The sequence below is a fragment of the Grammomys surdaster genome, unplaced genomic scaffold (genome assembly GCF_004785775.1).
Source record: "Grammomys surdaster isolate TR1022 unplaced genomic scaffold, NIH_TR_1.0 125581, whole genome shotgun sequence".
NCBI classification, from domain to species: Eukaryota; Metazoa; Chordata; class Mammalia; order Rodentia; family Muridae; genus Grammomys; species Grammomys surdaster.
The window spans coordinates 839,517-855,472 of NW_021620427.1; the positions used below are offsets into that span (position 1 = coordinate 839,517).

Sequence of the window (15,956 nt, forward strand, 5' to 3'; positions counted from 1 at the left end):
TAGTAAGGAAGGCACTAAAGCACACTTCAGAGAAATTTAGAGGTTAGCTGTTTTATATATATATATGCGAAAGTATTTTCATTGTGGGGCTGGTGAAATGGTTCAGCACTTGGTGTGCAAGTCTGGTAACCAGAGTTCAGTCTCTGAAAGCCATATAAAGATGGAAAGAGGAGCGACTCCACAGAGTTGTCCTCTAACTTCCATGTGCATGCTGTGGTGTGCGCATCTTTATACATCATGTATGCAGACACACAGTAAATAGGACAGAGTTTCCTTTGTGATAATAGTAAGGTTTCTATAATTTCTTTTGTTTAATTAACTTTTTTTAGTTACCTTATAAGATAATGTTCATTGACATTTTTATATATGTATATCATATACATGTATACATACACACACAAACATACATGTATACATGCACGTGTACACACACAAACACACGTGAATTATGTATATAATTGCTCTTATTCTCTCCACCTGATAAGAAATGGTTTATATTTTGTACAAATTATTTGTAATTGCAAGGGTGACTATTAGGTCCTTTCTAGAACAGAGTTATAAACCCAGTTCCATTTTTTTAGAGCTTTCTTTTTTGCTATTAGGATGCAAAAAAAAAAAAATTGGTTATTTAAGGTACTTTGTTACTTGAAGACCTTTGTAATGAGTATAATTTGCCTCATGGGAGAATTTGGCTTACCTTTTTAACTTTCAGGTTAAACTTTGAAGATAAAGTTATTTTGAACACAGCAGAAATAGATAACGATGCATTACAAGCAGAGGATAACATACCCGAGGGACAAGAAGGGACCTCGTCAGAAGTCTCTCGGAAAAGAGACGATCTGAGCTCTGAAGTTCAACCACAGTCTAGAAAGAGTTTTTCAGAATTGTTTTTAGAAACTGTCAAGAGGAAAAGTAAATCCAGGTAAAGTTCTGAAACTGTCCTTATGGATATTTCATCTGTTTCATTCTGTGAACCGTATCTGGGGATTCCCAGTGTTATTTGATAGAGAAATCTTTTTCTTTATTTTTTTATTCAATTATAAAAATTTTATTAGAATTTTATACAATGTGTTTAGATCATTTGTGCCTCCCCCAATTATATGACAACCCAAACTCTTCCCAGATCCACACCTCCTCTTCGGATGCAGATTTGTGGCTTTTTTTTTAAAAACACCTGTCAGGTCTGTTTTGTGCTGCCCATATATCATGGATGTGTGGCCTTCCACTGGAACACAGTTGACTTACTAGGGCTACATTCTTAGAGAAAACTGAGTCTCCCTATGTCAGCAGCTATTAGCTGCTCGTAGCTCCTGGGTTAGGGGTGGGATTTTGTGTTTACCTGGGCTGGCGTGTGTTTGCACAGATCTCATGTATCTTTCAGGGTTCCACACAACAGCCTACTGAGGTGCTCTTAAGTGCTCAGTAGCTTTTCAAGTCTAAAGTTCAAATGCCAACACAAACCTTCCAAAGTCGTGCGGTCGGGCATGTCACAGTAACACTCTGTGACCTGGTACCACTCTCTGATTTAGTTAGGGTTTCTATTGCTGTAATAAAATACCATGACCAAAAGCAACGTGGGGCAGGAAGGGTTTATTTCACTTTTTCTGCACTAATTATAGTCCTTCATGAAGGGAAGTCAGAGTAGGAACCTGGAGGCAATAACAGGAGCAGAGGCAACCGAGGAGTGCCACTTCCTAGCTTGCTGCAAGGTGGCTTGCTCAGCCTGCTTCTTAGGTCATCCAGAACCACCTGCTTAGGGGTGGCACTGCTCACCATGGGCTGGCCCTCCCATATCAATCACTTACTAAGGAAATGTTCCACAGGCTTTCAGCTTATGGAGGCATTTTCTCAATTATGTTTTTTTTTTTTTTTTTTTTTTTTTTTTATTAGATAACAGTAGCTTGAGTTAAGTTGACAAGCAAAAACAAAAGAAAACAAACAAAAAAAAAGCCCTGATAAGACAAACAAACAAAAACCAACCAAGGTAATCACTAAATATGTGAATTGCCTAAGATGTATAAGTGTGTGTTCTTTTATGAATATTTTAGCAAAATTGCCAGGTTATGAGCTGATGAGAGGTAAAGCTGACTATTCTGTAACTGAGTCCATGCAAGTGTGATGATGCTTTTTTAGTACAATAACTTTAGGGCTAGAGGTTCGGGGAAATAGATTGTGTGGCATTGTCTGCTGTGTCATAAGAACTGTCCTTTCCTGGTATTGTCACACTATATTTCTTGTGCTTGTGGTACCCTAGTCTATTCTCAACCATTATTATAACATTGAACTATGTGTGAAAATAAGCATGAGAGTTGAGTCTTAAGATCAAATTTTGTATGGTATAGTTCACTTATATGAATGAATAATTATTATATTTCTTTCATTTGACATCTGTGTATTCGATGCTATTATGGATGGAGTTCTGTTAGATATGGAGAAAAGAAAGAAAACATTCAAGATCAGTTATATTATTGTTCTCTAAAAGTATTAGGTATGATGGTTTATCATATTCAATCTTGTTGTATTTTAGATATGAAGAAATATAGGTATCTGTCCAAATAATTTAATCAAACACATATAGATATGACATGCATTTTCTATAATAAGTAAATACATTTGAGTTATAATTATACAGATGTGAATTTCAAGGTTTTCGTATGTGTATTTAATGAAGGACATTGAAGTAGATGCCCAGCTTTAAATTCCTGTCATCTTCTTATTGGTATAAAATGGAGAGAAGATTAAGGGAAGATTGAGGAGGCATATGAACTAGTTTTTTAAACAGATAGAGATGCTATTTCCTGTATAAAATACTTATTCACTAACAAAGATGAAGCTTCTGTCTCTCTAAGTGTTCATGTTTTGTTTTAGTTTTGTGGTTAGGCACACAGCAGCAGTTCCACCTCCTCCGTCTCCAAACCACATGAAGTTACTAGAAGATGAATTTATTATTGATGGGTCAGATAGAAGTTTTTCAGGTCAACCTTGGGTGACAATACCAAGGAAAGGCAGACATCTGAGCCACCACATGCCATCTCCTGAGAACAGCGCAGTGCCTCAAGGTAAGAAGTCAAGAGAGAAACCTCATAGTTTATCTTCAGTGACTGTGATAAATAACGCACAGACTGATAAGGCTCCCCCAGTAGAAGAAGCTCAGTTCTCTGTTGGAGAAAACCTGGGAACTACTTGGACAAATGAGTTGGAAAACAACTGTGATTCTTCAGAAAATGGAATGTACTCTGACAATGCCAAAAAAGCATCCACACAGAGAAGGACTGTGAAGCGGAAGCCTAACGTGGCTGAAGAGCTCACTATGGGACGTCGTAAAAGTGAAAATGGGACTATGTCAAAAAGTAGCCAAGACAAGTTCCAAATAAATTCAGAAAAAAGTATGGAAGACTGTGAAGAGGTGAGGATTGAGCCTATTCCCAAGAAACACACGCCTGCTCTTGGTAAGTGTTCATAGGAATTCAGAGTATGAGTACTCTTGCATCATTTTATAATCGTTAGTATTTCTCTTAGCTTTGGGAGGTAAGCAACAGAAACCTCCTCTAAAGATTCACCAGCCTTTTGGGAGTTCTTCTTGGGAATCTCTCTAGGTATAGTTCAGGGCAGACTCACTTGATTTTTTTTTTTTTTTTTAAGTTCCTAAGGCAGAAACATACATGGAGAAGTGGAAGACTATAAACAAGCTAATGATATGTCTTCCCCTGCTACTTGGTCATTTTTATGGGGTATGCAGATTGCCATAACTCTACGGATGTGTATAGGATGAAAGTAGAGGAACAGAAAATAAATCTCTACCGAATATTGCTGTAGAGCTTTATAGCTTCATAAATACGACTGGTTAATGAATATACTGTTCTGATATCTTGCTATACTGATTGTGATTTTTCATTGTTATGAATGCTACACACTTAGTAGGTCAAACAACACACTTAAATTTTTTTAAATCTTTTTTTTAATTAAATAAATAGCTTTATTTATTTATTTATTTTGTGTACATGAATACACTCTTGCTGTCTTCAGACACACCAGAAGAGGGCATCAGATCCCATTACAGATGGTTGTGAGCCACCATGTGGTTGCTGGGAATTGAACTCAGGACCTTTGGAAGAGTAGTCAGTGTTTCTAACCACTGAGCCATCTCTCCAGTCCTTTTAAAAAAGTCATACATAGTTCTTTAGGTCAGAAATTTCATGGTACTGAAACAGACTGAAAGATCTTTTTGTAACTCTGTCCTGTCTGGGTGTTTGTGAAAGGTCTGCTCCTTGTTTTTTCTGTCCTATCTACTTACCCATAATCCTAGACTTGGTCCTTCTCCATCATCAAAGCTAGCAATATCTAGTTTCTTCTGTCACTAATTTTTTGCTTCTCCTTCTATCGTCTAATTCCTGCCCAATCACAAGTTTTAAGGATACATGAACTGAGCTGGTAGAGTTAATCCAAAATAACCTCATTTCAAGCTTTAAAATTTAGTCATATTCAATGTCTTCTTCCAAAATAAGATTTCAAAACAATTAAAGTGAAAGGCAGTAATTTCTTGTCTTATTTTTGAGTAGTGATAAGTACAAAGAAACAATGTTTTGTTCTTCAAAAGACCGTCAGCTTAGAGAGCTAGACAGCTCAGTGCTTCCCTTCTGAGAAAAATGACCTGAGTTTGATCCCCAAGCCCCAAGTCAAAAAATTCTAGCTGTTGTGGTTTCATGCATTTGTAATACCAGTGCTAGGGAGGGAGGCAAAGCCAGGCCAGTCCCTGGGGCCTGATGGTCAGCCAGCGCAGCCTCATGCTGAGCTACAGGCAGGAGCTCTCTCAGTAAAATGTAAGGAATACATCAATGAGAAGAGGTGACGTTTAGGGCTGTCCTCTGGTTTGCACACATGTGCACCTATAAGCATGTGCCTGCTTGCATAGCACACATATTCCTCTTTTAGTTTGTGACAAGCAGTGTGCAGTGCTTACACTGAATCGACAGACAATCACAGATCTTAATTGAAAACATGTTCTTTTTTAAAGAAACAGTGGTGAAATAGCTCATCGGATAAGTGTAAGGTGGTTTTGTAGTTGAGTTTTATTTATTTAAAATCTTTTGTGAACTTCTGAAAACTTACATTTTGAATAGTTCTTGTGGTTTTTCTTTATATTAGAAAATAAGAAAAAAAAGAATAGCACCCAAACAGATAAGGAAAAATCTGGAAGGAAATGTTTTTCTAATGGATCCAAGAACAAATTTGTTTCCAAAGAAGTAACTTTGCCTTCCAGGAAAAGTTGTAGAGTTTCTCAGCATCCATCTGACTGGTGGATGGTAAAACCAAATGAAAGTAAGTATTTTTATTTAAATTATCTTTATTGAAGGGTCCCTACAGACATTCTTTATGGGGTTATGTGTGGCTTATTCTCATTATATAGAAAACTTTTACGAAGATAAAGTTAAATTGATTCACTGTTGTCAACTGAAGTGTAAAGTTCTCCAGTGTTCTGTATGTAGACATATGCTGTGGACAAACAAAAGTCAAAAGTCCTTGTGCTCATGAAGATTTACATTCTATGAGAGAAGAGTATATAGATAAAATAATTCACATAATATTAGGTGTCAAAAATCAGATGAAGGGTAAAGTCAAGAAAGACAGCAGGGGTGGATAGGTAAAATTGAGTACTATTTGGTACAAGGTGCTATGAGTGGATAGGTTCCTACAAAGAAAGATGATAAACTAAGAAATTTGGAATTATGGGAAACAGATCTTAAGGATGATTTCTTTTCTGTTGCTGTGACAAAATACTCTGATAAAGTGCAACTTATGAGAAAAAGGATTTCTTTTGGCTTACAGTTCTAGAGGGTAAGGCATGGCACAAGGAGGCTAGCTGCTTAGATTGCATCCACACTCAGGAACCAAAGAAGAAGGAATGCTTGCTGCTGCTTAGAGGACTTTCTCCACTCTGTATCATCCGGGATCCAAGATGGCACCCAGTCAATCAGTGGTGCTACCCACTGGGCGTGGGTGGGTTTGCTTAACTTAGTTAACATTGACACAGTTAAGATAGCCTCCTGTAGGCATGTCCAGACCCATCTCCTAGCGTATTTAGATCTTGTCAAGCTGACAGCACTGACCATTATAATCATGTCAGTAATGCACAGAGCCAGAGAAAAGATTATTTAAGGAAATGTATACTGGAATTAAAAAATCTAGTACATGTCCTGCAAATACAATTGAAAAAAAATTAAAATTAAAAAAAATAAGAATTAAAAAAATATGTGGAGACAAATTTAACTTATGAAATTGGTATGTGTATTTATATATAAATGTAATGATGTTGGTATTTCAGTGAGCCACATCATTTGAACAAACATGCTAATTTTTAATTGTTATCGAATCTTTCAGGTTCTGTTGATGGAAATTCTTCAAAAGAAAATGAATCATCAGTGGTATATCCCAAAAGAAAAAAACAGACCAAGAGAAATCATGTGTCTGAGAATACTAGGAAGAAACCTTTTCCATCAAAAAGACAGAAGACAGAGATCAGCTCAAAAGTACAGAAGTCTTTAAATGTAAAGGGTTCTGGAGGAAGTGTCAGTGCCCATGATGACATTTCTAGTTCCCAGAGGAAGCCATTGAAAAACATTGAGGGAGACCCAACTCAGAAGAGCCTTAATATTTCTAGGTAATTTTTCTTGTATTTACTATCCATATAGCTGTCATTTCTTTTTCTCATTCAGAATTTACTGGTTTGGTTTTGTTATGCAGTATTCAGAGTAAGAGTAAGCATAAAGGACTTTGACAAAGTTGTTCATAAATTCTCTGCAATTAGCTAGATAGCACCTAGGTACAGTACTACTCTGACCTTGTTTCCTCATTTGGGAATTGAAGGTGATAGGTATTTAGTTGTAGATGATGTCATAGGCTGTTTAGATTCATGCTGCTTGGTATCACTTGTTTATTAGTCTCAGCCCAGGTTTGTATTGTTTCTCTGTTTTTTAAATTTGGAGTCTTTATAAACTCCAGATACCTTCCTGAACCTGATTCTAAATCTTACAACTGAACATGATGAACTATGCTTACTATAGCCAGTTTTATATTGCTTGTATAATCATTTGTATATTGTTTCTAGAAGAAAGAACATTTGAAAATAAATTTGAAAACTATAATTTTAAACTTTTTTTCATAGACGTACAAGGAGCTCTAAGTATCAAAAGAGTGTTATAACATCACAGAGTGTTCATTTAAAGTCTCATACTGAGGAATACACAAGCAAGACACCAATGGAGTCTACTTCAGATTCAGAAGTGTGTAAACATTTGGTGTGGGAAGAAAGGTGTGTATACACTGTAGTGATAATACAAGTCACTCACTATACTAGTTAATCCATTTCAGTGCAGCAGTTTACTCCCAAACATCATTTGATTTTTGGTGTTGACTTACAAACATATATTATTTTGTACCTTGTGTGAGCTAGAAATCTGGGCAAGGCTTAGCTAGCTGGGGGTTAGGTTTGGAGGTGTCTTTCTCTTTTGTATCCCTTTGAAGACTTGACTACAACTGGAGGATCCATTTATGTTTCCCATGGTTGTTGGCTGTAGGCTACAATTCCTTGCTGTCTTTTGGTAGTTGATCTTCATTTCTTGTTTTGTGGCATCTGATGTCCTACAGAGCAAATGATCTGAAAGAAGAACGTCACCATAAGGGAAATCAGTGCCTGTTTGTTTGTTTGTTTGTTTTTTGTTTTTACTTTTTCAAGACAGGGTTTCTCTGTGTAGCCCTGGCTGTCCTGGAACTCACTCTGTAGACCAGGCTACCCTCGAACTCAGAAATCCGCCTGCCTCTGCCTCCCAAGTGCTGGGATTAAAGGCGTGCGCCACCACTGCCCGGCCAAATCAATGCCTTTTGATGACTTAAGGTCATCACAAGTCCAGACCACATTCAAGAAAAGGGAAATGAGGTTTTATCTTTTGAAAAGAAGATTGCCAAGGAATTTGTGGATGTATTATTAAAACATCTACTAACTCTGAACAAGTGAGATTAATAATCTTGTTTTGTCTATGAACTGTTAAAACCATTAACAGCGAAAGACTAGCAAATGAGAGCAGCTTGTCCGCTGTCGAAGGGGGACTAGGGCTCTTTCCAGTGTGCGGGGCTATGAGGGGCTGGGATTATCACTCAGAGAAGGCCCTGGCCTTCCTAATAGACCCTAAAGTGGCCTTGAATTTTGCATCCTCCTGCCTCCTGAATGCTAGGCTTATAGGCATGTACTATCAAGCTTAGCTAGACTCTTAAATTCATGGATCTGTTATAAGTTTAGCCAAGTCCAATAGCAACATTCTTTTATAAAAATAAGAGAAACCAGCAAGCATATCCTAATTTTAAAAAGAAACAGACTACAAAAAAATGAAATTAAACATGTAGTAGCTGTCTGTCTGTCTGTCCGTCTGTCCGTCCAACCGTCCGTCCATCTCTTTCTCTTTTATCTCATTTAGGTAGATTTGACTCAATTATGGGATCAAATCATAGTCCTTGTTTTATGCTGCCTAGAAATAGGTGATGACTTTTAATTTCATACGAAAGAAACATGAATAGTTTTAAGACATGATCATGAAATTTAGACATACAGAAATTCATTTTATAAAAGCACAAATTTTATGGTTTGTTTTGTTCTTAAGTGGACCGTCCAGCTTCAAGAATTGTGAAATGCCTAGAAGCAATAATTCTGGAATGAGTGATAAAAAGGACCAGAAGAGTTTGGGTAAGTTATTATTTTCTTACTATCTTGGTTTCTAAGGCACTATGAATATAAAGTATTCTGTGTTTATTTAAGTTTTCAGTAGTAGCTAATATGGATCTACTCGTAACTTAGTCAGGAAGTTGGAAGTTTGTTGAAATGGTCTAGATGGGTAAAGGCACTTGCCTGAGTTGAATTCTTTAGAATCCACATAGTAGAAGGAGAGAATTGATTTCCACAAATTATCCCTCTGCTCTTCAGACATATTCCTTGGCATATGTATTGAATAGCACCTGCAACAGGATGGATGGATGGATGGATGGATGGATGGATGACAGACAATCAGATTGATAAATAGATTGGTTAAGTTGATAAGGAAATACTTAAAAGCAACAGTAACTACATGTTGATGGCTACTGAAGATAGGTGGTCAATGTATTGAGTTCATTATACTGTTTTCCTCTATTGTATATATGTTTGTAGGTTTTCATGCCTTAATACAGTTTTACAGTTTTATTTGTTTTGTTTTTTGGTGCTTGAATATAATGTTATACTATCTTTTTTATTGCTAATACACTATTTTTTTTTACTGTTTTTACATTTATATCTTTCTTTTTAAACTTTAACACTAATGGAGGAGTGCAGGAAACAGAAGCTTAGATTTGAGCATGGCAAGCTTGGTAGTATTATGACCATCTGCATCTGTGGGTCGTGATCTCTTAAGCACTAGTAGAGGTGACATGTTCACTGCAACAGTGTTTGTTGGCTTCCTTCGTAGTCTATAGAATCCTTGTTGTACACCTTGGATAAAGATAGAGTTTTGTCCTTTCTTCTAGATGTTTCAACTTAATGGAGTGTTTTTTTAAAAGTATTTGCTTATAGTATTCTTAATTCTTTGGGGTCTGTTATAATGTTTTCCATTCACGAGCAATGGAGAATGCTACTTGGCTTTTGTTAATCTTAATGGTTGTGCTCTTTAAATATGTTTATTATATCAAAGTGAAATGAGATGTTATACTGTTTTTTCTGTAGGTTGTATTGTTTCTCAATGAAAAATTAAAGTATAAGTTAAATTTTCCTGTTTACATCTTATTTATAGTTCTTACTAAAGTTGGCCAGATGCTACCTTAAGTCAGTAGAGAATTAGCAGGCATGTTGCATTGTTTATAATGCTATCTCTTGTATTTTGCAGGTTTGAAAACAAGAGGTTCTAATATGATACCAGATAGGAATTTACATCACAAATTAGGTAAAATAATTTATTCTTAACAATATTTCCATTGAAAAAGTAGTACTACTCAATCTCTCTAGAAATATAATTTGTTTAAGCAAGGAAAATCTATCCAGATTACTATTACATATTTAGTTCTCAGCATTTCATAATAAGTCATCATAACCCACTGAGTTACTATTCTGTTGTTTATTTGCAAGTCCTCTAGTCCCTTACTTTCCTCTGTTCTTTGATGCCACCCAAGTGCAGAAGCTAGTGGGGTTAACTGCCAGACAGACTGTCCGCAAGAGCTGCTCTCCCAGTTTCCTATAGTTCACTCCTGTCCCAACAGCTTGAGTGCTAAGTAGCAAATGAGGGAACTGTGTGTTAAAATTCCACAGATTATCAAAAGATGCTTGTCAGTCGTAATCCATGGGATCGCCCACCTGAGTGTGATGCAGAGCCTTTGTGTTTTATAGAAAGCCCACTGTATAAGACATCACCCTGCCACAGTTGACATAGTGTATTTAAAGGTTGATAATTTTTCTGTCTTCATCTATTTATTGTGCTATTATATGTCATATTCATCAGCTTTGACTATGACTTCCACTTTGTCTAATATTAAAGGAGAACTAGCTTTCTATTTTCATTAACCTGCTAAATCCCTTGACAATAGTTTTTAAATATGATTTTATTTATTTATTTTTTAGGGTGCTAGTGATTACCTCAGGGTCTTTAAAATTCTATGCATTGATTCCAACCTCTAAGCTACATTCCTTTTTTTTTTTTTTTTGGAGACAGGGTTTCTCTGTGTAGCCCTGGCTGTCTTGGAACTCACTCTGTAGACCAGGCTGGCCTCCCAAGTGCTTGGATTAAAGGTGTGCACCACCACTGCCCAGCTAAGCTACATTCCTCACCTGCAATCTTTCATTTGAAAGCTTATAAGCACAGATCACTGTACTATACTATTTAGTCATATTCAGTAGCCTCTAGTTCCTTCAGTAGAGGAATTCAGTCTATACAAATGATTTCAGATAACAACATGTTTTCTTTTTCCTCAACAAGTATTTTAATTTCCATCAGAAACTGGTTTTCTTTGTTTTTGCTAGATGAGTTGAATGACCATTTCTTTTCTCCCTTCTGTTTTGGCCATTTAAAAAATGTGCCATGCTTTCCCCTTCAAACACTGGGTACCCTAGCATCTGACATTTACATACCAAACTCTCTTCCTTCTATGATCATATCAAAATGATATCCTTTAGGACTAGATGTGTATCTCAGTAGTGTAGAGTGCTTACCTGATACTATACCCAAGGTTATCTCTTAACACCTCCTTTAAAACAAAACAAATTTAGAAACACAAGAAAGAAAAATAATCCTTACCAAGCTATTCAATCTTTTCTATTTTCCCTCTTGATAAAAATAAAGTATGTCGATTAATTTTATTTTTTGTTTAGCCTATTCTAAGTTTTATTAAGACAATACATATTACAGTATATTATCAAATCTCTGTCTTATCATTTATAAGATTCTAGTCACATACACACTACATGGTACACAAATTCTAATGAGCAGTGAGTCATGCGCTAGAGTGTAGTCGAAACTTAGAGTTCTTCCAGTCACTAGACTTGCTAAGTAATGTCCGTGAGTTGGATAAAGACAAGCATTTCATGTTTCCTCTCCTATGTAGGATCTAAACTTTTATTACAGAGGGATAAACTAGGAAGAGCTAGGGGTAAGAACATGAGAGGAAGAAGGACAAGAGAGGATGTTGTATGGATTTGACCAAGGTCCATTATATACAAGTGTGACCATGCCATGCTGAAGGCCATTATTTTTGAAAAACATATGCTAATCAAAATGTTAATTTTTTTCTTAATTTAATTTTTTTCATATATTTTAATCATATTCTTTATTCTGCCCCAGCAGTTCCCAGATCCTCTCCACTTTCCAACCTACTCATGTCATCTCTTTCTCAAAAATAAGAGAAAGAAAAGGAAAAACAATTTAAAAAAAAATAAAGAAAAGAAAAATGACCAAAAAAAAAAAAAGTAGCAAAAAATCACAGAGTTCATTTTCTGTTGACCAGCAATTCCTGTCCATGATGGACTCTGCCCTGGAATGTGACACTCCATTGGAGAAAAAGACTTTTCCCTTCCCAGCAAATACTAGTTGCAAATAGCTTCTTGGTTAGGGATGAGATTTATGTATTTCTTTCTCCTTCCTGTTTGAGTGTTTGTCTGGTTTGAACCTATGCAGGCCTTGTGTGCTCTTTCACAGCCTTTGTGAGTTCGTATGTCCATTAGTCCTGGAGGATACTGATTCACTGGAGTCTACCAACACCTCTGACTTCTACATTCTTTATGATCATAGGTCCCTGAGCCTTCAGAGGAGGGCTTTGATAAAGACATCCCCATTTATTTATGGGTGAGTGTTTCACCCTCTCTCCCTCCCTGCACATTGGCCAGTTGTGGGTCTCTGTTTCTAATTCCTATCTTCTTGGAGAAGAAGCTTATCTGTTGAGAGCTGGGAAATGATCTGATCTGTGGGTAGCAGTGTGTCACTAGGAGTCATTTTATTTCTATGTTCCTTTAGCAGAAAAATTATAGATTTTTTTCTGAAAGGCCTGTGACCTTTCTATGCTCTGGCTCTTGTCTACTTTAGTGGTGTCAGGTATGGGTATCATCTCATGGAATGAACCTTAAATCCAGTCAAAAAGTAGTTGGTTACTCTCATAACATTTATGCCATGATTGTGTCAGTATATGCTCGAACCAGGCTGCTATTGTAGGTCTCCGGACTTGTAGCTGGGTGGGATCGTGATAACTTCTCTCTGGTAGCATATAAAGAACCTTTTGGCACCATGTGAAGCTCTAGTTCATAATCAGCTTAATTTCTCTTGTGTTTGATGATGTAAGTAAGTTTCATCTTCAGTATTTATCTTCAGCAATAGGGCCTTACCAACCGAGGTTATAGAGAGTAACCAATAGCCTTGGCCATAACTTGTAGTGTTTGGGAGGTGGGCTTGGTATGGGACTCCTTTGGCCAATGACTCAACAAGATGTAACCCATTCCTAGCACTGGAGAGTTCGAGTTTAGTTGGTGGTGTATGGTGTCCAGTTGAGGTATTGTTTCCCCCATTATATGATGACTCTATTTAAGTTCCTTTAATTTTGTGTATATATTTTAAGAAGCTTATAAAACAGTAAGTTTCCCTATGGGTTTTTGAAAGGCTGTGTTAGATGTCCTTCCAAAAATTTCCTCTCATCTCCCAACCCCCATTTAATCTTCTTAGTCTGATTTCCCCTTTATCTCTTTATAACCTGTATTCTGGTACCCATTCCTTGGGAGAGCCCCTCCTTCTCTGTTCTCTTACTAGGTGTCTTAGGGTTTTCTTGCTGTGAACAGACACTATGACCAAGGCAACTCTTATAAGGACAACATTTAATTGGGGCTGGCTTACAGGTTCAGTCCATTATCATCAAGGCAGGAACATGGTAGTATCTAGGTAGGCATGGTGCAGGAGGAGCTAACAAATCTTCATCTGAAGGCTGCTAGCAGAATACTGACTTCTAGGAGGTTAAGATGAGGGTCTTTAAAGTCCACATCCAAATTAGCAACAGGCCTGTCATACATGTATACTAACACCAAGTCTTGGGTCTCAGTGGAAAAACATTGAAACAGATGGCCATAAGCTAATGTAAACAGGCAGCTTTTGTGGAAATCTACAAGCTTGAGTAGTCATAGACCTTGTAAATAGCCTTGGCAGACAATACCAACTTAGATAAGGACAAGCGAGTCATAGGCAGAGTCATAGTGACTTGTCCCCTGAACCTTCACCCAGCGGATTCCTGGTTCTGAAAGATATCTGTATTTCCCCTGAACACCCATACTCCAGTGTCATTCCCTTCCCCACATCCTGCCTTTCTGTGTTTATAACCCCTGTGTGAATGAATTACGATTTGAGAAAAAATAAATTATAAAAAATAAATAAATAAATAAATAAATAAATAAATAAATAAAATAAAGTCCACATCCACTGTGACACAGCTACTCCAACAAGGCCACACCTCCAAGTAGTGTCACTCCCTGAGCGGAGTGTATTCAAATCCTGACACTAGGTATCTAACCTCTGCAGTTATTTGGATTGAATCATATCTGTGGGAAGCTAACAACCATATAAGAGAAAACACACAATATTTGTTTATTTGGGTCTAAGTTACCTCATTCAGCATGGTTATTTCTAGCTTTATGTGTTTACTTGCAACTTCCATTTTTCTTAACAGCTGAATAATATCACATTATAAACATGCCACATTTTTATTACCTGTATATCAGCTGATGGACATCTCAGCTGCTTCTAATTTCTGGCTGTTAAGAAAAGAAAAGCAATGACATGGACGAGCAAGTGTCTCTGTAGTGGGATATAGTTCTCGGGACTATAGCTAGGAGTGGTATGGCTGGGTCAAGAACTTCCTTCCTGATTTTCATAGTGGCTGTATAGCTTTGCACTCCCACCAGCAATAGATGAGGGTCCCCCTCTCTCCACATCCATGCCAGCATGTAATGTTTTATTGATCTTGGCCATTCTAACTGGAGTTAAGGTGAAATCTCAAAGTAATTTTAATTCGCATTTTCCAGATAGTTAAATTTCTCTGCCATTTGTGTTTCATCATTTGAGAATTTCTTTTAGTTGTATTTTTAAACTCAATTTTTAAAATTGGGTTAATTTGTTTTCTTAATGTTCAGGTTTTTTTCTTAATGTATTCTACATATGAATCCACAATCAGATGTATAACTGATAAAGATTTTTTTACCCTATTCTGTTAACTGCCGATGTGCTTAAACTATTGTGCCTTATGCCATATAGAAGTTTTTTGGTTTCATGAGAACTTATTTATTAATTGTTGGGCTTTGGCTTAGCTGCTGTTCTACTGTTGTGATGAAACACCGTGACCGAAGCAACTCATAAAAGGAAGCATTTCTCTGGGGGCTTGCTTGCTTACAGTTAAAAGGAATAGTTCATTTCTGTTATGGTGGGGAGCATGAGAACAAGCAGGCCCAAGAATGGTGCTGGAGCAGTAGCTGAGAGAATACATCCTGATTCAGAGGCTGTAGGCAGAGAGAGGACAAGACTGGGCCTGGCATGGGCTTTTGCAATCTCAAAGCTCAGTCTCCAGTGACACACTTACCTCCAACAAGTCTCTATCTTCTAATCCTTTCTAAACAATTGGGAACAGAACATTCAAATATATGAGCTTTTGAGGGCCATTCTCATTTAAACTACCACAGTCTTAGTCGTTGTGCTTTGATGTCCTGTTCAGAAAATCTTCTGTGCCAATGAGTTCAAGCCTGTTTCTCACTTTCTCTACCAGATTCAGAGTATCTGCTGTTACACTGAGGTCTTTGATACATTCGAAGTTGAGTTTTATTGCAGGGAAAGATCTATTTTCATTGTACATGTAGCTGTCCACGTTGCTGTCTTTTTTCCATTGTGTATTTTTGGCTTGTCAAAATCATGTGATTGAAGGTGAGTGGAATGATGACTGCGTCTTCAGTGTGATTACATTGATCAGTGTTTCTGTTGTTATACCAGTACCATGCTGTCTGTATCACTGTAGCACTGTACAGTACTATGTGAAGCCTGGAATGGCAATATCTCTAGAAGTTCTTTTATTACTTGAGATTCTTTTAGTTATCCTTTGTGTGTTTGTATTTCCATATGAAATTGGAGAGTATTTAACTCTGTTAAGAATTGTGCTGGAATTTTGAAGGAGATTGCATTGAATCTGCAGATGGCATTTCTAAAGACAGATCTTTTCACAACATTAATGCTACAGGTTCTACAGATTAGCTTGGGAGGTCTTTCTATCTTCTGGTGTCTTTTTTTCTTCAGTGTCTTAAAATTTGTATTAAGTCTTTCACTTGCCTTGTTAATTATACCTTCTCTTCTCCCCTCCCCTCCCCTCCACTCCCCTCCCGGCGGGCCTGGGGGCGCCTCTCCCCGAGCCTCCCCGCTCCCCTCTCCTCCCCTCTC

The 15,956-nt window shown here is 37.1% G+C and overlaps 1 protein-coding gene across 1 annotated transcript in view; it reads left to right on the forward strand.

Annotated features, from left to right (window-relative positions):
* Window positions 1-15,956, forward strand: part of Cenpc (centromere protein C) — a 47,376-nt gene that overhangs the window by 19,237 nt on the left and 12,183 nt on the right. The window contains exons 7-14 of the mRNA XM_028786790.1: window positions 713-922; window positions 2,869-3,449; window positions 5,146-5,319; window positions 6,379-6,658; window positions 7,163-7,309; window positions 8,652-8,734; window positions 9,903-9,959; window positions 12,929-13,044. Coding sequence (XP_028642623.1) covers window positions 713-922; window positions 2,869-3,449; window positions 5,146-5,319; window positions 6,379-6,658; window positions 7,163-7,309; window positions 8,652-8,734; window positions 9,903-9,959; window positions 12,929-13,044 — 1,648 coding nt within the window. The remainder of the gene's footprint in view (window positions 1-712; window positions 923-2,868; window positions 3,450-5,145; window positions 5,320-6,378; window positions 6,659-7,162; window positions 7,310-8,651; window positions 8,735-9,902; window positions 9,960-12,928; window positions 13,045-15,956) is intronic.